Below are 19,618 nucleotides of genomic sequence, written 5' to 3'. Positions count from 1 at the left end.
GGGCCCAGCTGCCATCGCCAGCCCTGGAGGGGTGCCCGGGAGGGACCCGCGCGGGGGCCCAGCGCACAAGATGCTGCTCCAGCCTGGGGGGGGGATGGAGCCCAGGACCCTGGGAGCCCCCCAGGGCTCTGTCCCGCGGGGGCTGTAGGACACCCCAGCCCAGCAGGCCTGGGGTGCGTGCATGGCCCCACCCCCGGGGTCCCGCTTCACTCCGGGGGTCCCGTGCACCCAAAGGCAGGGGGGATCCAGGCCCCCCACCCCAGCATACCACCCCCGAGCAGCCTGATGCACTGTGGGGCACTGAGGACCCCCCGGGGCGCTGAGCCCCCTGGCAGGGTGCTGAGGACCCCGTTGGACCCTCGGAGGCCCCGCACCCAGTGCGGTGTGACCCCCAGGCAATGCCGGCCCCCCCCAGGGTTCCAGGGAGGGGGCAACGCTGCGGCTGGTGCCCGATAGGACCCCCCGGCGGGGGTGAGCACCCCGACCCCCGCTGGCAGGGTGCCGGGTCCCCGGGCGGGTGGGGGGGTGGTCCCCGGGGGTCCCCAGGAGCAGCAGCCCAGCCCCGGGCGCACCGGAGGGGCTCAGCCGCGGCATCGGGCCAGCACCGGGGCCGGGGGGAGCCGCGGGGGCAGCGGGCCGCGGTGCCCGGGGGTATTGGGGAGGTACCGGGGTGCCCGGGGGCGCCCGGAGGTACCAGAGGCACCGGGAGGGACACACGGCGGTACCGGAGGTACCGGGAAGGCGCCCGGCGGTACCGGGATGCCCGGGCGGTGCCTACGGGGCGACGCAGAGGTACCGGGGGAAGAGCGGCGGGGGGACGGAGGCACCGGGGGGGAGCCTCACGGAGGAACCGGGCGGTACCGGGCTGTGCCCGGGGGGTACCCGGGGGGTGCCGGGGGACCGGGGGCCGCTCTCCGGGGCGGGGCGGGGCGGGGCGGGGCGGTACCTGCGCGGCCGCCGCCTCACCTGGAGCGGCGCGTTGCAGCGGGCGGGGCGGGGCGGGGCGGGGCGGGGCGGGGCGCGGCGGGCGGCGACCGGAGCGGCGGCGGCGGCGGCGGCGGCGGCAGCGGACGGGCCATGCGGGGGCCGCGCTCCGGGCTCTGCCCGCTTCCCTTCATCCTCATCCTCCTCTTCTTCCTCCTCCTCCCGCTCCTGCCGGCGGCCTCCGCGCCCGCCGCTCCCCCGGCCCGGCCGTGCGTCCCCCCGGGGCTGCGCCGCGGGCCGCTCCCGGCACCAGGTAACCGGCGCCGTCGGGGCGCGGCTCTACCCGGCCCCCCGGGACCCCGGCGGGATGCGCGGCGGGGGACATCGGCCGCGCGGGGCCGGGACCGGGACCGGGACCGGGATCGGGACCGGGGCGCCGGTGAGGCGGGCGGGCCGTGCCCCCCGGTGCGGGCTGGGCTGGGCTGGGGGCGGCGGGGCCCCACGTCGCTGCCGCACTCGGCCCCGCTTTGCCCCCCGGCTTGTGGGGCCGGCTCTGGGGCCGGCTGCTGCCCCCCGGGCCGCGGGGTCGGTGCTTTTCGGGGGGAGCTGGTACTGCCCGGGGTGTGGGGCTGGCTGGGGCCCCCGCGGTGTGGGGCTGGGCCGTGGGGCGAGCCCTTCCCTGGGTGTGGGACCGGGCTGTGGGGCTGGCCGGGCTCCTGCGCTCTAGGGCAGTGCCCTCCCCCCCCCCCCGGCTGTGGGGCTGGGCCATGGGGCTGTCCCTTCCCAGGGCTGGGCCGTGGGGCTGGGCTGTGGGGCTGGCGGTGCCCAGCCTGCCTGTCTGGCCCCGCCGGGGCTGATGGCGGCTGATGCCGGCACTGGCGCCTCTGGTCCAGCCGTAGGGCGCCCGTAGGCAGCCGCCGGGGCAGGGCTGGGTCCCCGCAGGGTGGGTGCCCGGCGCCTGGCTGGCGATGGGGCTGGGTGCCCCGGGGCCACCCTCCTGCTGCCGTGGGCAGGAGCGTGGCACCGTGGGCTGCGGAGTCTGGCCGGCCCGGCCCGAGGCTGGGCAGGGGCTCACTGCCGCTGGCTCTTGGCCCGGTGTTTCTGGGCCTGTTCACCCCGTTCGCTTGGCAGCGTCCCGGGGGAGCGGGGCTGCTCGGGAACCGCGGCCGGAGCCAGGGCTCGCCTAATGGCCGCGGAGCACTAAAAGCACTCCTTGGCGGTAAGTGCTCTCGCCGTGCCAGGAGAGGCCCTGACCTCCACCCGCCTCGGACGCCGCATCCCGCTTCCTTTGGCCGAGCCTGCCGGGCGGCTCCTGCCAGGCTGCCGGGAGCGGAGCTGGGCTCTGCCGGGCCCCTACCATGGGCAGGGGCTGGGGTCCAGCCACGCCACTGCGAAACCCCTCCACGGGCGGCACGTGGCCCGGGCGCCGGCCGTGCGGCTCCACCCCTGCGCCGAGCGGGCACGGTGCCATGTGGGCTCTGCACAGAGGGAGCCCGAGGGCACGGCGGGGTCTGGCCCCCCGAGCCGGGGCTGGAGCAAGGCTGCGGACCTCGACCCTGCCGAGCCATCCGGCCCTTCGGTGCGGAGCAGCAACCCATGCCAAAGGTGGGGAGCAGGGCTAGGGGCTCCCCACGGCGGGTGCTGGGGGCTCTCCCGGGCTCCTTGTGCCCCGGTCCCGCTTCCTGGGGTGGCTGGGGCCCTTCCGGCCCCGCTGATGTCCCTTATCACCGTCATTGCGGCTGGGAGGGGTCCTCGGCGCTGCCCTCCAGGCACGGCTGCTGCGCCCAGCGGGGGAGCGAGGGGCCCTGCCGTCACCCCGGGGCTCGCTCCCTGCCCCGCTGTGGGGCAGCCGTGGGGCACAGCTCTCCTTGCCCCACTCCGTGTCTCCCCCCGCTCCCGCAGCCCCCAGCCCCGCTGCCCGTCCCCTCCCAGCTCTCATGACCGCTCAGCCCAGGCGGCCTCTTGCTGCCGCCGGAGCTGGTTTAGCTCCGCTAATCCCCTAATCCTGCCGCCCGGCCGGGGGTGCAGAGGCCTGGGCTGTATCCAGTGCGGGGGGTGCAGCGTGGTCCCTGGGTGGGGTGGGGGGGGGGCCGTGCTGTGCCCCATGTGCTTTCCCTGGGGGGGGCTGGGAGCCCCAAGGGGGGTGACACACCGAGTGGGGGGCTGGGGCAGGGCTCTGCCTGCCCAGGAATTTCCCTTCATCTACGAAACAAAGCCAACACCTCCACCCCGCTCCCGTGCCCCTCCAGGCATCCCTTGCCTGATCTGCCTCAGGAGGCTGGGGGGGTGCGGGGTCCTGGGACTGCTGGCATGGGGGGGGGGGCCGCAGGGACAGGTGTGGGGGGGTGTGTGTGTGTGTCCCGGCTGCCCTGACCCCCCCGCCCTCTCGCAGCGAGCTCCGGGGGCTGCACGGAGCCGTATGGGACTGAGGAGCCCGACGTCGGGGCGCGGGAGGACGGGGGCCCTGTGCGGCTGCTGGGGGCGGGCAGGGTGCTCACCGTCCCCCCCTGGGATGCTGCCGGCCGGACGGACCCCGTCCCTCTCGCCGTGTGGAGCAGGCGCTCCCCCCAGGTAATGGTGCCCGGCTGCCCCCCGCCCCCCTCCATCCCTGACCAGTGCATCCCCAGCCGGCTGCACCCTCACCTGCCCCCCTGGTCCCACAGGAGCTCCCCCGGGCTCGCGCCGCTCCCAGGAGGCAGAAGAGGGACTGGGTGATCCCCCCCATCAAGGTTCCCGAAAATGAGAGGGGCCCCTTCCCCAAAAAGTTGGTTCAGGTATGGGGGGGGTCAGCCTGGGCGGGGGGCTGGGGGTCCAGGCGTGGATGTGGGCGCCGGGGAGGGGTCCATCCCCCCTGCCTCTGGGCGGGGGGCTGGGCATGGCTGTGCACGTCGAGGGTGGGAGCGATGCTGGCGGTGGCCATCCCCCCTGCATCGGGGCAGGGTGCGATGCCGCTGGGGGAGGTGGGGGGTGTGTGTGCTGAGCACCCCCCCCATCTCCTCCCAGATCAAATCCAACCGGGACAGAGACACCAAGATCTTCTACAGCATCACAGGGCAGGGGGCGGACGCCCCCCCCGAGGGCGTCTTCACCATCGAGAAGGAGTCGGGCTGGATGAAGGTGACGCAGCCGCTGGACCGGGAGCGCATCGACAAGTACCACGTAGGTCCCTGCCAGGGGGTGCCGCGGTGTGCCGGCGTGCCGTGCCGGCCGCGCCGCTCACCCCTCTGCCTCGCAGCTCTTCTCCCACGCCGTGTCCGAGAACGGCAAACCGGTGGAGGAGCCGATGGAGATCATAGTCACGGTGACGGACCAGAACGACAACAAGCCCCAGTTCACGCGGGAGGTCTTCAGGGGCTCTGTGCCGGAGGGCGCTTTGCCGGGTAGGACCCCGTGCCGCGGGGAAGCTCTGCCTCCCGCCAGCCATGTCCCTTGGGGAGAGCCCTGGGACCGTCCCCGTGGGGGACGTGGGTGCCCCGTGTGTCGTCGTCCCCCCCCCCCACTCACCGGAATGTCCCGTCCCCAGGCACCTCCGTGATGCAGGTGACCGCCACGGATGCGGACGATGCGGCGGAGACCTACAATGGCGTCATCGCCTACTCCATCCTCAGCCAGGAGCCACGGGAGCCCCATCCCTACATGTTCACCGTCAACAGGGGCACCGGCACCCTCAACGTCATTGCCAGCGGCCTCGACCGGGAGGTGGGCTCGGCGGCACCGCGGGCGGGCGGCCCCGGCCCCGGGCGAGGGGCTGACGGGGTGTCTGTCTGTCCACCGCAGCGCGTGCGGGAGTACACGCTGACCGTGCAGGCAGCCGACCTGGATGGCGAGGGGCTGACCACGACGGCGCTGGTGGTGATTGAGATCACGGACGTCAACGACAACGCCCCGTAACGTGGCCCCCCCCCCCCCCCCCCAGCAGGACCCTCTCCCCGCAGGCCGGTGCCTGCCGGGCTGCGGCGGTGACAGTGCCCCCGACCCGCAGTACGAGGCGGCTGTGCCGGAGAACGAGGCTGGGCGGGAGGTGGCCCGGCTGGCCGCCACCGACCTGGACGAGCCGAGCACGCCGGCATGGCGAGCCGTCTACTCCATCCTGCGCGGCAACGAGGGAGGTGCCTTCGCCATCGCCACCGACCCCGCCAGCAACGAGGGCGTCCTCCGCACCGCCAAGGTGTGTGTCCGCTCCCTCCGTGTGTCCCCCCGCCCTCGCCGCCCATGGTGGGGTGCTGCCCGTCCCCTCCCCTCTCCCAGGGTCTGGACTACGAGGCCAAGAAGCAGTTCGTTCTTCACGTGGTCGTGGCCAACGAGGCCCCCTTCGCCGTGAAGCTGCCGACGGCCACCGCCACGGTGACGGTCAACGTGGAGGATGTCAACGAGGCGCCCGTCTTCAACCCGCCGGTGCAGCTTGCCCGGGTGCCGGAGGACGTGCCGCCGGGGCAGACCCTCGCCTCCTGCACGGCCCAGGACCCCGACAAGGCCCAGGGGCAGAGGATCAAGTGAGCGGGGCCAGGGTTGGGGTTGAGGTTGGGGGGGGGGGTGTCCCCACTGCCCCCCGCCGTGGCACCAGCTCCCCTCTGCCACCCAGGTACCTGGTGGGGCACGACCCGGCGGGCTGGCTGGCCGTGCACCCCGAGAACGGCCTCGTGACGGCGTGGGACCACCTGGACCGCGAGTCCCCCTTCGCCAAGAACAGCACCTACACCGCCGTGCTGCTGGCCGTGGACGACGGTGAGGGCCGTGAAAGGGGCCCTTGTTCCTGCCGTCCCACGTGAGGGACATGTGCTGTGGTCGCCGGGAAGCACATCCCGGCTCTGGCACGGAGCGGTGCCGGGGGCTGCCTGTCCCCACCCCTCCTTGGGGCACCCCTGTCCCCATGAGGGTCCTGGTTTTGGGGAGCTCTCCTCCAGCATCGCTCCTCCCCGCAGGCTTGCCGCCCGCCACGGGCACCGGCACCCTGCTCCTCACCCTGCTCGACGTGAACGACCACGGCCCCGAGGCCGAGCCCCGGGACATCACCGTCTGCAACCGCAGTCCCCAGCCCCAGGTCCTCGCCATCACCGACAGGGACCTGCCCCCTAACACCGGCCCCTTCCGTGCCGAGCTCAGCCACGGCTCGGGGGCCAGCTGGGCCGTGGAGGTCAGCGATGAAGGTAATGTCGGGGGGATGCTCGGCGCGAGGCAGGCTGCGCCGTGGCGGCATTACCGGTGCGTCCCCCCACAAGCCACCCATCTCATGCAGGTGACACGGTCACCCTGCGGCTGGTGGCACCGCTGGAGCCGGACCTCTACAGCGTCTACCTGCGGCTCCTCGACCAGCCGGGCAAAGCCCAGCTCACCGTCGTCACTGCGCGGGTCTGCGACTGCGAGGGGCCAGCGCAGAGCTGTCCCCAGAGACCCCAGCCCGCCACCGGCCTGCCCTTCGTCTTCGCCGCTCTGGGCGCCCTCCTGGCCTTGCTGCGTGAGTGGGGGTTCCCTGGGGGTCCCGGTCCTGCGGGGCTGCACCCCCCCGTGGGGTAGAAGGGGGGGGACACGTCCCTGCTGACGCCCACTGCTCCCCCCAGTCATCCTGCTGCTGCTGCTGCTCTTCGTGAGGAGGAGGAAGGTGACGAAGGAGCCGCTGCTGCTGCCTGAGGATGACACGCGGGACAACGTCTTTTACTACGGGGAGGAGGGTGGCGGGGAGGAGGACCAGGTGGGTGTCCCAGGGGTGCCGGGGGGGCCAGTGCCAGCGCAGGTGGCCTGACCCTGCCCCTCTCCATCGTGTCGTCCCCCGTCCCCCCCCCCAGGACTATGACCTGCGGCAGCTGCACCGGGGCCTGGACGCCCGCCCGGAGGTGCTGCTCCGCAACGACGTGGCCCCCACCCTCCTGCCGGCCCCCCAGTACCGGCCCCGGCCCGCCAACCCCGATGACATCGGCACCTTCATCAAGGAGGTGAGCCCTGGCTCTGGAGGGGATGGGGGGACGAAGTGGTTTGGTACCATTGTGTGAGAGTGTGTGTGTGTGTGTGTGTGTGTGTGTCCCAATCTGTGCCGGCACCGTCGGGGCACCCCCCAGCCAGCGGCATCCCCAGCCCAGGGGGGACGGGCACTGACCCCTCTGCCCCCCCACCCCCAGAACCTGAAGGCGGCTGACACAGACCCCACGGCCCCCCCCTACGACTCCCTGCTGGTGTTCGACTACGAGGGCAGCGGCTCGGAGGCCACCTCGCTCAGCTCCCTCAACTCCTCCGCCTCCGACTGCGACCAGGACTACGACTACCTCAACGACTGGGGCAGCCGCTTCAAGAAGCTGGCGGACCTCTACGGCGGTGGGGAGGAGGACGACTAGGACCCTCCCCAGCCCCGCTGCCCCCCCCCCCCTCCCCCCCCCGGCCCCGGCCCCGGCCCCGGCCCCGGCCCCACGCCTTACTGCTGCCTGTGCCTTGGGGCAGCCCCCTCCCGCCGTGCCCCCCACCTCGGCGGCAGCCCCCTCACCTTCCTCTCCTGTATTTTTCTTGGTTTTTGGTTTTTTGGTTTTTTTTGGTTTTTTTAAAATGTATGAAATAAAGGTAGTGTGATGCTACGGACGAGGTGAGCGGGTGCTGCTGTAAGTTTTAATAAAGAATGTGGGTTTTTTTAGATGCGTGGCATCTGCGTGGCTTTGTGCCCTGGGAGAGGTTCCCGGGGAGCTGCTGTCCGCCCCGGGGGTCGGTGCTGACCCCAGCCCTGCTGTGGCCCCCCCCGCTCAGACCCCCCAGCCCCGTCCCCCTTGCCCGCAGCGGCGCCCGGCTGCTCCCTGCCCCAGCATGGTACCTGCAGGCACGGCTGCAGCATCGCCTGTACGGGAGGCAGTGCTCGTGGCCCCCCGGCAGCGGGGGCTCCCCCAGGGTGTCCTTGTCCCCATCCATGGGGTGCAGTGCTAGCGCAGGTGGGCACGGGCAGGGCACTGAGCCCCCCACCCTGTGCCCTGTGGGAGCAGCACCAGCGGCACCGGGCATTCACGGTGCCAAATCCCTCCTGGCCTTGCAATTGCCCCTGCGCCGGGGCAGCCGGAGCCCTGCCCGCCTGCAGCCCCCCACCCAAGCTGCCACCCCGTCCCCTCGGGGTGACCATCGCCCCACGGGCGGTAGTGCTGGCACGCAGCCCCCGGCCCCAGTGGGACCCCGGCTTCCCCGGCCGTGTGGGCTACGGGCAATAAATCCACTACTCGATGGGGCCGAGGGCTTTGCTGCTGTGCGCGGGCAGGGGGCTGGCAGGGGCTGCCCGCTCCCCCCCCGGCCGGGGGCTCAGCCCTGGGACGACCCCAGCACCGGGTGTTTCCCACCGGCTCCGTGCTCAGCCCTGGCCGGACTCTGCCCCTCGCCGAAGCCCGGGGAGCCGTGGGGCGGCCGGTGGCACCAGGGGTCCCTGGGGGTTTCTCCCTGCTGTGGGGTCACCCCCGGCTTTGCCGTGTCTGGGGACGGAGGGGGGTGAGGGGAGGGGGTGCTGGAGGGGACGGGGGCTGCAGCATCCCGGGGTGGGCCGTGGGCTCTTCCTTCCCGCGTGGGGCCCCTGGGTGCGACGTTTGCCCCTGCAGAGCCGGGGGCCGTGGGGTGGGTGCGCCCCGGGCCTCCCCCTCCTCCTGCCACCCACCGACACCCCCCCACCCCAAGCTCCCACGGCCCTGGACGGGCACCCACGGAGCTCCCGCGCCCCGGGGGCTGCGGGGCTGCTGCCGGGGGGGCCGGGGGACCGGGAGCGGGGGCGGGCGGGGCGGCACCGCCTCCCGTCGGGGCGGGGCGGGGCGGTTCCCCCGGGGGGGCCGGCACCTGCGGGGCGGGACCGGACCCGGGATCGGACCCACCTGCGGCTCCGCGGCGGCAGCGCCCCGATCCCTCCAGCACCGGCACCGGCACCGGCACCGTCAGCCAGCCATGGGGCGGCGGGGAGACTGCCCGGCCCCGCTCTGCCTCCTCCTCCTCTTCCTCCTCCTGCTCCAGGTGAGGGACGGGACGGCGGGACCCAGCCCGGGACCCTGCCCGGGGCGGCGGGACCCTGGCCGGGACTGACCGCTCTCTTCGGGCAGGCCGGCCACCGGCTGTGCGAGAGGGCAGCGCCGTGCCAGCCCGGCTTCGCCGCGGAGACCTTCGCCCTCACCGTGCCGCGGGACAGCGTGGCGGCGGGACGGGCGCTGGGACGAGGTAAGGCTGGGAGGCGTCGGGACGGGCTGGGTGCGCGGCACTGGAGTTGGCAATGGGGGACGAAGCCGTGGCTCCGTGCCCGTGTGGTGCCGGGGTGGCAATGGGGATAGTCTCTGCCCGGCTCCGTGGGTGGCCGTGGCAGTGGGGCCGGTGCCATGGCGGTGGAGCCGGGCTCGGTGCACACCGCCGCAGGTGGCGTTGGGGTCAGAGCCGTGGCTGCGTGTCCGTGCACGGCGGTGGGGCCGTGACGAAGGGCCGGGGCAGCGCGAGCGCCGGTGCTCCCACCGTGGCAGGGATGGCGTCGTGGCGTGGGGGCAGCGGGTGCCTCTCCCCGGGGTGCGCCGGCGCGGGCGGCGCTGACTCAGGCGGCGCAGACCTGTTGGGGCCGGTAGGCCGGGGCGTGGGGCCACGCAGGCGCCTGTCCTGCCCTGTGCCTCACCCGCCCGCCCGCGGGGTCCCAGCACCCGGGGTTCGTGGGGGCAAACCCACCTTTCGTGGCCACAGAGCAGAGCCCCCAGCGCGGCCTCCCTGGGTGGCTCTTGGCATGGGGACGGTGGTGTCTCGCCATGCTGGCACAAAATCCCTGTCCTGGCGCGGCAGGTGCCGGCGCTGAGCCTGCCTGCGTGGCTGCGGCGGCTGGGCCCCAGCCCAGGCTGCCCACAGCCTCCCCCTGCCGCGCGCCGAGCCCTGGCCAGGGCAGCCGGGTGCCGCCGGCCCTCGGCGCGCAGGGGAGGTACCAGGGAAAGGTGTGCCCAGGGAAGCAGGTGCTGGGGACCCGCTGCCATTTTGGGGTGCCCTGCACGGCCCCAGTCCCCGATCCATGGGTGCTGGGGGGCTGCGCAGTGGCTGGGTGCAGGCTCCCAGGGCAGCGCTTGGGCCATTGCTATCTGCACCAGTTAATGGTTGATGGTGGTGCTGGCACCACGGTCTGCCGGGGGCGGCTGGGGCGGGCCACAGGGCCGAGGGGTGCAGAGCACCGAGCGCTGCACCGGGGCTCCCAAACCCCACCCGGCTCCAGAAGGGCCTTGCCTGGGCTGCGGGTATCGAGCCAGGAGCTGGACCCTGCCCCACACCTCAGGAATTGCTCGTTCGTTAGCTTTCTGGTTGATCATTAACGAAGCCGCCCAGCTGCAGCAGCCTGTGTCCATTAGGGCCGTGACCAATACCAGGGTGACGGGCAGCCACGTGGCCTCGGTGTCTCGCCACCACGCAGGGCTGATCTCCGGAGCTGGGACCTGCTGGAAATCCCCCATCCCAGCACTTCCAGTTTCGGGTTCTGGGCGGAGATGTGGCGTGGGAGGAGGGAAGGGGACGCCTGCCCGTATGGGCCGTGTGCCAGCCTGGTGATGCCCAGCCGTGCCACGGTGATGCTCAGCCAGGCGGGTGGATGAGCATGGTGGGGGTGATGCCCCCCCCCCCCTGCCCCGTGCCACGCAGCACACCAAAGCCCACGGCCAGGCCATGGCGAGGGCGGGCCGACGAGCTGGCCTGTAATTAGGCTGATGAGTTGAGAGCGGTGTTTTCCCTCCCAACAGGTCTGGACAGGCCCCGTGCGGCGCCTGGGCTGGGGAGGCGAACACCTGCGCGGGGGCCGCAGCATCCCCGGGGACGGGACGGGATCCTGCGGCTCTGCTCAGCGGGTCGGGGGTCTTTAGGGTGGCACGGCCCCGCAGGACATGGCGGGGGTTGGGACGCTCCCCCGTCAGCCCCGGGTGGGGGAACCTCGAGAGTCTGAAGTCACGGCGAAACTCGGGTGACGTCAGCGGGTGCGCTGGAGGGACGTGCCGCTCACAGCGCCTTTGCCCCGGCTGCCTGCGGGCTGACGTGAGTCGTCCCCCCGCAGCCGCAGCCGCCGGCTCCTGCCCTGGCACAGCTGCGCTTGTGCAACCCGCGCAGAGCGGGCACCGCCGGGGTGGTGGCACCCGGCAGCCGGGCGTGGTGGCACCCAGCTCTGCCCATGAGTCAGCCCGCGCCCAGCCCCGGTGAGACGTCGCAGGACGTGGGGCGGCTTGGGGGCCTGCCCTGGTCCCCGTCCCGGTGTGGGGTCTCATCCCCCTGACCCAGTCGGCAGCAGGAGGTCTGGCCGTCCCAGCGCCCCATGGGTGGTGGCAGGGGGCCTGGAAGGGAGGGATCCCCCCGAAGGACACACACGCCCCCCCCCAGCTCTCCTCGCCTCCCGCCCCACCGCTCCCGAGAGGAGAGGGGCCCCCTGGCTCCCAGCCCCAGGGAGGGGAGGGCTGGGAAGGGCTTTCCTTCACCTGAGGAGCTGGAAAAACAGGTTGTGCATGGCCGGGTGGGAAGGGGGGGAGCGGGCGCTGAGCACCGAGCACTCATTGCACCCGGCGTGGGGCTGGGGGCTGAGCACTGCCCACTCGCCGTACCCATCCGGCACGGTACCAGGTCCCAGGTGCCAAGGACTGCACCTGCACCCATGGGTGCCGGGATGCCTCTCCCCGCCGCCAGCCCCCGCTGCGGCAGCGCCTGGCCTGCCCAGCCGGCCCCACCGGCTCCCCCAGCCCACGGCCTTTGCCGGGGGTCCGGCTGCGGGGCCAAGCTGGGCTGGCATCACGCCGGCGGGTCCTCCCCGGCTGCCCGGGCTGGGTCAGGGGCACAGCCCCCCAGCCCGGGGTTTGGCTATCGCTCCCCACCCGCCTCCCTCCCGCCACCGCCTCTGAATTCCTGGGCTGCATGCGGGCTGACGTAACCCCGGCAATGGCGGCACCAGCCCTGGCAGCGGCCTCGTGCCTGGCGTTGGGGCGTGCTGTGCTGCCTCCCACCCCAGGCACGTCGCCTTCCCACGGTGAAGCCCCAGCACCCGCTCCACGCGGTGCGGGTCAGACCGGGGCCGATGGTGGCCGTGCTGGCAGGGGCTCCTGCCCGGGTGCTGCTGGCTCAAACAAACCATCTCCCAGACAAAGGGTGTTTGTTCGGGAGCTCCCGGCAGCGCAGCTCCAGCTCATGTGATGCCTGCTGACCGCCACGGCGCCGCTCGGAGCCTCCCCCTGGGCTGTCCGTGGCCCCCGCGTGCCGGTCCCGGCTTGTACCGCGCCCCAGCAGGGTGCTAAGCTGGTGACGCCAGGACACCGTCTGTCCCGGTCTGTGGTGGGTGCCTGGTGTCCCTGGGGACCCTCCCCGCAGCAGAGGGTCGGAGGTGCCGAAGGGTGCCTGGGCGGGCCAGGCGCCCCGGCTGCTGCCCTGCGCCACGGGTACACCGGGGCCGGCACCTTCTCGCCGCACAGGTTGATGTCCCCCTCCTGCAGCCTGAGCTGTCCCTGCTGTAGACACGTGGCCATGGTCACCGGCCGTGTGGGGGTTCGGGGACCCCCATGGGTCCCCAGGTACTGGGGCACCGTAACCCACCGGCCTGCAGTGCCCTGTGGCTCAGCCGTGGCAGCCCCCAGGGCCCCCTGGCCAGGCTGCTGGGGGGCTGGGTGCCAGTGCCGGTGAGCGGGCACTGACCTTGTTTTTATTTGAAAAGCAGCCGGAGCAGCACCAGCACCCTCTGCCCGCTGCTGTGGGCCCGGCAGCGGTGACGTGCCATGCATGGGGACAGGGACGCACCGTGCATGGGGATGTGCCACGTGGCAGGGATGCCCCACGTGTGGGGATGTGATGTGCACAGTGCCGTGCGCGGGGATGTGCCGTACACGGTGCTATAGACAGGGATGTGCCGCGCACAGCAGGGGTGCACTGTGCTGAGTGCCATTTGCCCCGTTGCCATGGGCTGGCAGGGATCCCATGGTACAGCAGGTTGTGCCGTGCCCGGTCCTGCACCGAAGCCACGGCAGGGATGCACCGTGCGTCGTGCCCAGGACGGGATCCTGGCAGGGCGTGTGGCACCGTGCGTGGTGTGTCCCCGCCGCGCCTGTGACCCCACGGTCCCCCCAGGCCCCTGAGCCATGGCTGTGCTGCGTGTGCCCGGGTCATGCTGTCCTGCGCCCTCCTGCTCTGCCGCCTGCCCCTCCCGCGGTGCCTGGGTGCCTGCCCTGCCCTCACCGGCTTCCCCCGGGGCAGCACCGGGAGCCCCCTGCTCACTCGCTCTCCCTGTCCCCAGTGAGCTTTGCGGACTGCGGCGAGCAGCGGCGTGCCATGTACCTCTCAGATGACACTCGCTTCAAGGTGAGCAGGGACGGTGTCATCTCTGCGACCCGGCCCCTGCAGCTCCAGCGGCAGGAGATCAGCTTCTCCGTCCACACCTGGGACGCCGTGGGCAAGAAGCATTCGGCCAGGGTGACCCTGCGCAGGCAGCGGCACCATCGCCGCCACCACCACCACCACCACCACCAGCAGGTAAAGCGCAGCCCATCTCCCTGGGGTCACCGCGGCCCCTCTCCCCGGGGCAGAGCGTGCAGAGGGCTTGGCAAGGTGCTGGCACTAAGCCGAGCCACTCTCCCCGCAGGACGCAGCACCCGGTGTGCTGACCTTCCCCGAGCCCGGCCACGGCCTCCGGCGGCAGAAGAGGGACTGGGTCATCCCTCCCATCAACTGCCCCGAGAACGAGCGGGGCCCCTTCCCCAAGAAGCTGGTGCAGGTACGCGGCCCCGTGGGGACGGGGCGCAGGGCAGGGGGGTCCCCGGGATGCCGGGACCCCTCTAACTCCCCCCTCCGCCTCACCGCCAGATCAAATCCAACAAAGACAAGGAGACCAAGGTTTTCTACAGCATCACGGGGCAGGGGGCAGACACCCCCCCCGTGGGCGTCTTCACCATCGAGCGGGAGACGGGGTGGCTGGAGGTGACGAAGCCGCTGGACCGGGAGGAGATCGATAAATACGTGGTGAGTAGGGGGCCAGGACGGGGAGGGGACGGTCCCCGGGGCCGCGCGTGGGCTGACGGTGCCCCTCGCAGCTCTTCTCCCACGCCGTGTCAGCCAACGGGCAGCCTGTGGAGGACCCCATGGAGATCATCATCACCGTGACGGACCAGAACGACAACCGGCCCATCTTCACCAAGCAAGTCTTCATCGGCTACATCGAGGAAAACGCGAAGCCAGGTGCGTGGGGACCGGCGAGCCGGGGGCCCCATGGCTGGGACCATGCAGAGCCCTGAGCCAGAGCTGTGCTGGGGTATCCAGTGGGTTTTGTCCCATGAGTAAAATCTCCCCTGCTTGTCCCCGTGACCAGGCACGTCCGTGATGACCGTGAACGCCACGGATGCAGACGATGGGATCAACGTGAACAACGGCATCATTGGCTACTCCATCCTCAGCGAGGAGCCCAAGAGTGCGCAACAGATGTTCACCATCAACCAGGAGAAGGGCATCATCAGCGTCATCGGCACAGGGCTGGACCGGGAGGTGGGCACCCTCACCGTGTCCTGGGGGACCGTGTGGCAGCTCTGTGGTGGGACTTGCTGTGGGGAGCCGGGGATGCCAGAGCCCTGTGGTCTGGCCGGTTCGGGGACTTGCTATCCCTGGGCCACCGTCCCCTGCTCTGGGGGTGTCTGCAGCCCCAAGCCCATCGGGGATCTGTACTGGGGACGTTGCAGGGGCCCCCAGCCCTGCCGAGCCCCGGGAGTGGGTGGACTGCCAGCCCTTCGGGTGGGCAGCAGGGACATCAGCAAGTGTCTGTGCTGGCGGTGAACACCGTGGCTGGAGAAGGGTGGAAGAGCAGGCAGGCGATGTCCCCAGAGGAGGGGGACACACCGGACCCCATCCCTGCCCTAACAGCGGTGATTTTGGCTTACAGACCACTCCCAACTACACACTGATCATCCAGGCTGCGGATCAGGAGGGCAACGGCCTGACCAACACCGCCACCGCCATCGTGGAAGTCACCGATGCCAATGACAACCCTCCCGTCTTCAACCCCAACATGGTACCTGAGCCGCCTCCCGCGAGGCGCTGCCCTCCCCGGGCCATCATGGCACGAGTCCCCCTGCCCCGGGGTGCCTGGGACCGCGTGGGTGACTGTCCCCGTCCGCTCTCTTGCAGTACGAGGGGACGGTGAACGAGAACGAGGTGGGGGTGGTGGTGGCCTGGCTGCATGTGACAGACCAGGACATGCAGGGCTCCCCTGCCTGGCAAGCCCTCTACCGCATCAAGAGCGGGGACCAGGACGGCGACTTCAACATCACCACCGACCCCAAAACCAATGATGGCATCCTGAAAACAGCCAAGGTGGGTCCTGCTGTCGCGTAGCTGCCCCGGTGCCGGCTGCCTCCCTGCCGGCGCTACCCGGCTCCTCTCTCCTCACCCCCCCCAGGGCCTGGATTATGAGACCAGGAGTCGGTACAACCTCGTGGTGACGGTGGAGAACACCGTCCCCTTCACCGTGCCCCTGGTGCTCTCCACGGCCACTGTCCTGGTGACGGTCAGAGACGTGAACGAAGCCCCCGTCTTCGTGCCCCCAGTCAAGAGGGTGGAGGTGATGGAGGACCTGCCGCTGGGGCATCAGGTCACCTCCTACACGGCCCAGGACCCGGACAGGGATCAGAGGCAGAAAATCACGTGAGTGTGTGGGGGGGGGGTGTGCCAGTGGTGGGGGGCCGTGCTGGGGTGCCCGAGGGCCGCGCTGTGCCGTGCACCCCTTCCCACCCGGCAGAGCATCCCCCCCCCCCCCTTGCCGCTGATCCCTCGCTTGCCCCAGGTACCGCATGGGCAGCGACCCCGCGGGGTGGCTGGCCATCGACCCCGAGAACGGCATCGTCACGGCAGCCCAGCCGCTGGACCGGGAGTCGGTGCACGCCATCAACAGCACCTACAAGGCCATCGTCCTGGCCGTGGACAGTGGTGAGGAGCGCCCTGCCTTGCCCTTTGGGAAGGGGCTGCTGCCACCCGCCTGTGTCCCACTGGGGCTCCTGGGGCAGGGGCAGGGGCCAGGACCCCCTCCCCAGGCGCCTTGCTAACCCCTGGCCCTGCAGGGTCACCGGATGCCACCGGCACGGGGACGCTGCTCCTCCTCCTCCAGGACGTGAACGACAATGGGCCCATGCCGGAGCCCCGGATCTTCGACATCTGCAACCGGCAGCCCGAGGAGCAGATGCTGACCATTGTCGACAAGGACCTGCCCCCCAACACCTACCCCTTCCAGGCAATGCTGGAGCACGGCTCCGGCACCAACTGGACCGTAAAGGTGACTGGACAAGGTAGGTGCCGCATGGTCTGGCCCAGCCACCCACCTTTTGGTGTGGGGCGGTGGGGGACGCCGAGTGAGGGCCAGATCCCAGACCCCCTCGGCTCTCTGCGCTCCCCCGAGTGCAGCCGGTGCCGCCGCCGCCCCCCCCCCCCCCCCCCCGCAATGGGTACCGGGCTGGGGAACTGCCGCGTGGCAAAGCCCCGCACCGGTGCTGAGGGTGTCCCCAAACCGGGGAGCGGGGACCTGTCTCTGAGCCCAACCTTTCTCTCTGCTGCTCAAGACCGGCTGGCGCTGAGCCTGGTGAAGGAGCTGGAGCCGGGGGACTACAGCGTCTTCCTGAAGCTGACGGACGGGCAGGGCAAGGCGCAGGTGACGTCAGTCAAAGCCCGGGTGTGCAGCTGTGAAGGGCCGGCCAAAGACTGCGAGCGGCGAGCGTTCATCGCCGGCGGCCTGGGCGTCCCCGCCATCCTGGGCATCCTGGGGGGCATCCTGGCGCTGCTGAGTGAGTACCGCGGGATGGGGACGGGGCTGGGGGCCCCCCCCTCGCCCCGCCACCCTGACGCCCGTGCCCTCTGCTCGCAGTCCTGCTGCTGCTCCTGCTGCTCTTCGCCAGGCAGAGGAAGGTGGTGAAGGAGCCGCTGCTCCCGCCCGAGGACGACATGCGGGACAACGTCTACCACTACGATGAGGAGGGCGGCGGCGAGGAGGACCAGGTGGGATGCCTGTGCCAGGCCGGACCCTGCCCGCCGGGTCCCTGCGGCACGCTCCCTGGGGCAGGCGGTGGCCTTGCTCCCCGAGCCACACCAGATGCTTGGGGTGCACAAGGCCGCTGCGGACCTGCTCGTCCCTGTGTCCCCCGCTGCGGTCACCCAGCACCCTGCAGACCCCGGTGCCTGCGGTGCCCCTAGTCCTTCCCGCCCTGGGTCCCAGCGTGGTGGTGCCCGTGGCCGTTCCTCAAGTGTTGTCTCCTCATGTCCCCCGGCTCGTCCCCACACAGGACTACGACCTGAGCCAGCTGCACCGGGGCCTGGATGCCCGCCCGGAGGTGATCCGCAACGATGTGGCCCCCCCACTGATGGCCGCCCCCCAGTACCGGCCCCGGCCCGCCAACCCTGATGAGATCGGAAACTTCATCGATGAGGTGAGCCCCGGCCCCATGCGGTGCTTTGGGGGGCAACTGGGGGTGGGGGTTGAAGCCCCCATCCATGCAGGCACCATTGGGGCGCCCCCCAGCCGGCGGCGTCCCCAGCCCAGGGGGGACGGGCACTGACCCCTCTGCCCCCCCACCCCCAGAACCTGAAGGCGGCTGACACAGACCCCACGGCCCCCCCCTACGACTCCCTGCTGGTGTTTGACTACGAGGGCAGCGGCTCGGAGGCCACCTCGCTCAGCTCCCTCAACTCCTCCGCCTCCGACCGCGACCAGGACTACGACTACCTCAACGACTGGGGCAGCCGCTTCAAGAAGCTGGCGGACCTCTACGGCGGTGGGGAGGAGGACGACTAGGACCCTCCCCAGCCCCCCCCCCACCCCGGCCGGCAGCCGCCCGGCGCAGGCGGCTCACCTCATTTCACCCCACCGGACTCGCGTTGGCTTTCACCCGGGGGGTAGCCAAATCCCCCTCCAACACCCCCTCAACCTGGTGTCCACGTCCCCCTCGTTCAGCGCAGGGGAAGCTCGGGGTCACCGGGGCTGTGGGGAGGTAGGTTTGGGGAGCCTGTGTGTTTCCTGGCCCCCCTCAGCTCCAGGCAGGGCATGGAGCCACGCGGTCCGTTCCCCGTCCTGGAACCGAGGCGTTCCTGGCTGCATGGGCCACGATCAGCTCCTCTTCCCTAGAGGGGACAGGATCCTGCCGCCTCCCTCCATGGGGGGAAGGGTTTCTCTGGCGCTCTCTGAAATACCTCGTGCTCCCAGCCCCGACACAACCACCGACCTGCCGCCGCGCTCGGCTCGCAAACCTGGCACCGGCAAAGCGGGGCGGCCCTGGCACCGTGCCTCCGCCGGAGCAGGGCGAGGTGATCGATAAACGCAGACCAAAGATGTGCCATCATGTGCTATACATGAGGGAATTATATTTGATAGAGTACTTACAGGCAGATTTCTATTTTTCTGTATCCCAGATTATGATAAGATTTCTTTCTGTGTTGTGCCAGGTGTAATTATTGTGCAGTCAATGAAAGGTGCTTTCGAAAATCAAACAGCTTTACTGAAATTCTGAACTCTGTGTTTAGCTGTCGTCGTGGTTTGTATTTTTTATCATGGGAAAGGGGTCTGATGCGGGCTGGGAAGCCAGCAATGGTCTTGTGTTAATTGATACTATGGTTTTTATATAAAATTGACATAATAAATTGTTTTAAGAAAACCAAAAGCCCTTTTCTGTGTATGGCTCTGCTGGTTTCACTGCCTGTGTCCGTGCTCAGAGGCCAGCCGGCCCCGCAGAGAGCCGTTCCTCGGCGCGGCCACAGCTGCTGCTGCCTCCAAAGGGCAGACAGCAAACGCCCAGCTCTGTGTAACAGGGACAGATCCATACCAGAGCACGTGTTCTCTCATCACCAGGGGCCGTGAGGAGGCAGGGCTGGCAGCTAACAGCAGGTCACGGCTTTGCCCATCTGCCTGGAGGAGCAGGAAAGGAAGGAGCAGGACACGGCGTGAAAACCGGGCTCGTGCTTTATCGTGGTGGCTGTGTGTGTGCAGCGCCCGGCTCAACGCCCTGCCCTGCACAGGCCACGCAGCAGAGGCGAGGCTGTTAGCCAGCGTGAGAGATCACTGATGTCTGTCCAAGCCTGTAATTGCCGTGACCTCCCTTCAGAGGACCTGCCCGGTAAGGAAACAGAAAAGAGTAACATGCCCCGTGGTGCCTGCAGGCTTTCAAACACATAGCAGCCTAGGAGGCTGGCAAGGGATTCGCAGTCATCCCGCCTCGTTACAGTCCTGCACAGGCAAAATGCTGATTTATGTGCTTTGCAACACCCACGTAAGCTGTTTATTCCAAAGGTAGGTCTGGCCACTGACCCCGAGAGCAGGCGGCAATGCCCATCTTGCACACCTCCGCCTCCACACGCCGATTACGATACGGGGACGCGCTTGGGCTCTCCCTTCTTAGACAGAATTGCTGGTTTCTCTCTGGAAGCTGCTAACTTTTGCTGGATGCAGCCAGAGCCTGTTCCTGGCACAGGGGAGGGCCTTGCCGCGGGAGCTCTCCCGAAATACCTCACCTGCCAGAGGGGTTGGTGCTCTTGACACCTGTGGCCAGCGGGGCCAGAGGGCCTTACCTCGCCAGCCTCCCGCCCTGGCGTCAGGACGATCCGGGCAGGGGACAGCTGTGTCCCCTGCGCTGCCCGCTGGGAAGAAGACGAGCCCCGAGCTGCCGTGGGCGAGGGGGCGGCACCCACCGGCGTGCACCGCTACCGCCGCCCCACCGGAGCCGGCAGCGGCGGCCGTGCCCCTCTCAGGCCAGGCCCC

General features: G+C 70.6%; 2 protein-coding genes across 2 annotated transcripts; both read left to right on the top strand.

Annotated features, from left to right (window-relative positions):
• The first annotated feature begins 1,057 nt into the window (after window positions 1-1,057).
• LOC143165442 (B-cadherin-like) lies at window positions 1,058-7,252 on the top strand. Its single transcript, XM_076348884.1, has 15 exons — window positions 1,058-1,237; window positions 3,317-3,495; window positions 3,588-3,698; window positions 3,928-4,083; window positions 4,160-4,304; window positions 4,448-4,623; window positions 4,702-4,811; window positions 4,891-5,092; window positions 5,173-5,417; window positions 5,507-5,649; window positions 5,847-6,071; window positions 6,161-6,379; window positions 6,483-6,613; window positions 6,708-6,854; window positions 7,038-7,252. Exons 1-15 carry the CDS (start codon window positions 1,078-1,080, stop codon window positions 7,248-7,250), a joined length of 2,562 nt encoding a protein of 853 aa, XP_076204999.1. The 5' UTR covers window positions 1,058-1,077; the 3' UTR covers window positions 7,251-7,252.
• Window positions 7,253-8,753: 1,501 nt separating this feature from the next.
• On the top strand, window positions 8,754-18,524 carry CDH1 (cadherin 1). The gene is made up of 16 exons (XM_076348883.1): window positions 8,754-8,880; window positions 8,967-9,081; window positions 13,136-13,371; window positions 13,481-13,612; window positions 13,702-13,857; window positions 13,929-14,073; window positions 14,204-14,376; window positions 14,768-14,896; window positions 15,013-15,198; window positions 15,284-15,528; window positions 15,668-15,810; window positions 15,942-16,166; window positions 16,437-16,658; window positions 16,739-16,869; window positions 17,154-17,297; window positions 17,450-18,524. Exons 1-16 carry the CDS (start codon window positions 8,815-8,817, stop codon window positions 17,660-17,662), a joined length of 2,661 nt encoding a protein of 886 aa, XP_076204998.1. The 5' UTR covers window positions 8,754-8,814; the 3' UTR covers window positions 17,663-18,524.
• Window positions 18,525-19,618: the final 1,094 nt, after the last annotated feature.

This window comes from Aptenodytes patagonicus, chromosome 11, assembly GCF_965638725.1.
Source record: "Aptenodytes patagonicus chromosome 11, bAptPat1.pri.cur, whole genome shotgun sequence".
Classification (NCBI taxonomy): domain Eukaryota; kingdom Metazoa; phylum Chordata; class Aves; order Sphenisciformes; family Spheniscidae; genus Aptenodytes; species Aptenodytes patagonicus.
This window is presented reverse-complemented; position numbering and strand designations above follow the sequence as displayed.

What these genes read in the sequence shown, in the direction of transcription:
- LOC143165442 (XM_076348884.1), top strand. Translation starts at nt 1,078, where the DNA reads ATGCGGGGGCCGCGCTCCGGGCTCTGCCCGCTTCCCTTCATCCTCATC. An exon ending in TCCCCAAAAAGTTGGTTCAG is followed by an intron (nt 3,699 to 3,927) that starts GTATGGGGGGGG and finishes ATCTCCTCCCAG; the next exon opens with ATCAAATCCAACCGGGACAG. An exon ending in TCGGCACCTTCATCAAGGAG is followed by an intron (nt 6,855 to 7,037) that starts GTGAGCCCTGGC and finishes CCCCACCCCCAG; the next exon opens with AACCTGAAGGCGGCTGACAC.
- CDH1 (XM_076348883.1), top strand. Translation starts at nt 8,815, where the DNA reads ATGGGGCGGCGGGGAGACTGCCCGGCCCCGCTCTGCCTCCTCCTCCTC. An exon ending in CCGTCTTCAACCCCAACATG is followed by an intron (nt 14,897 to 15,012) that starts GTACCTGAGCCG and finishes GCTCTCTTGCAG; the next exon opens with TACGAGGGGACGGTGAACGA. An exon ending in GGGCATCCTGGCGCTGCTGA is followed by an intron (nt 16,659 to 16,738) that starts GTGAGTACCGCG and finishes CTCTGCTCGCAG; the next exon opens with TCCTGCTGCTGCTCCTGCTG.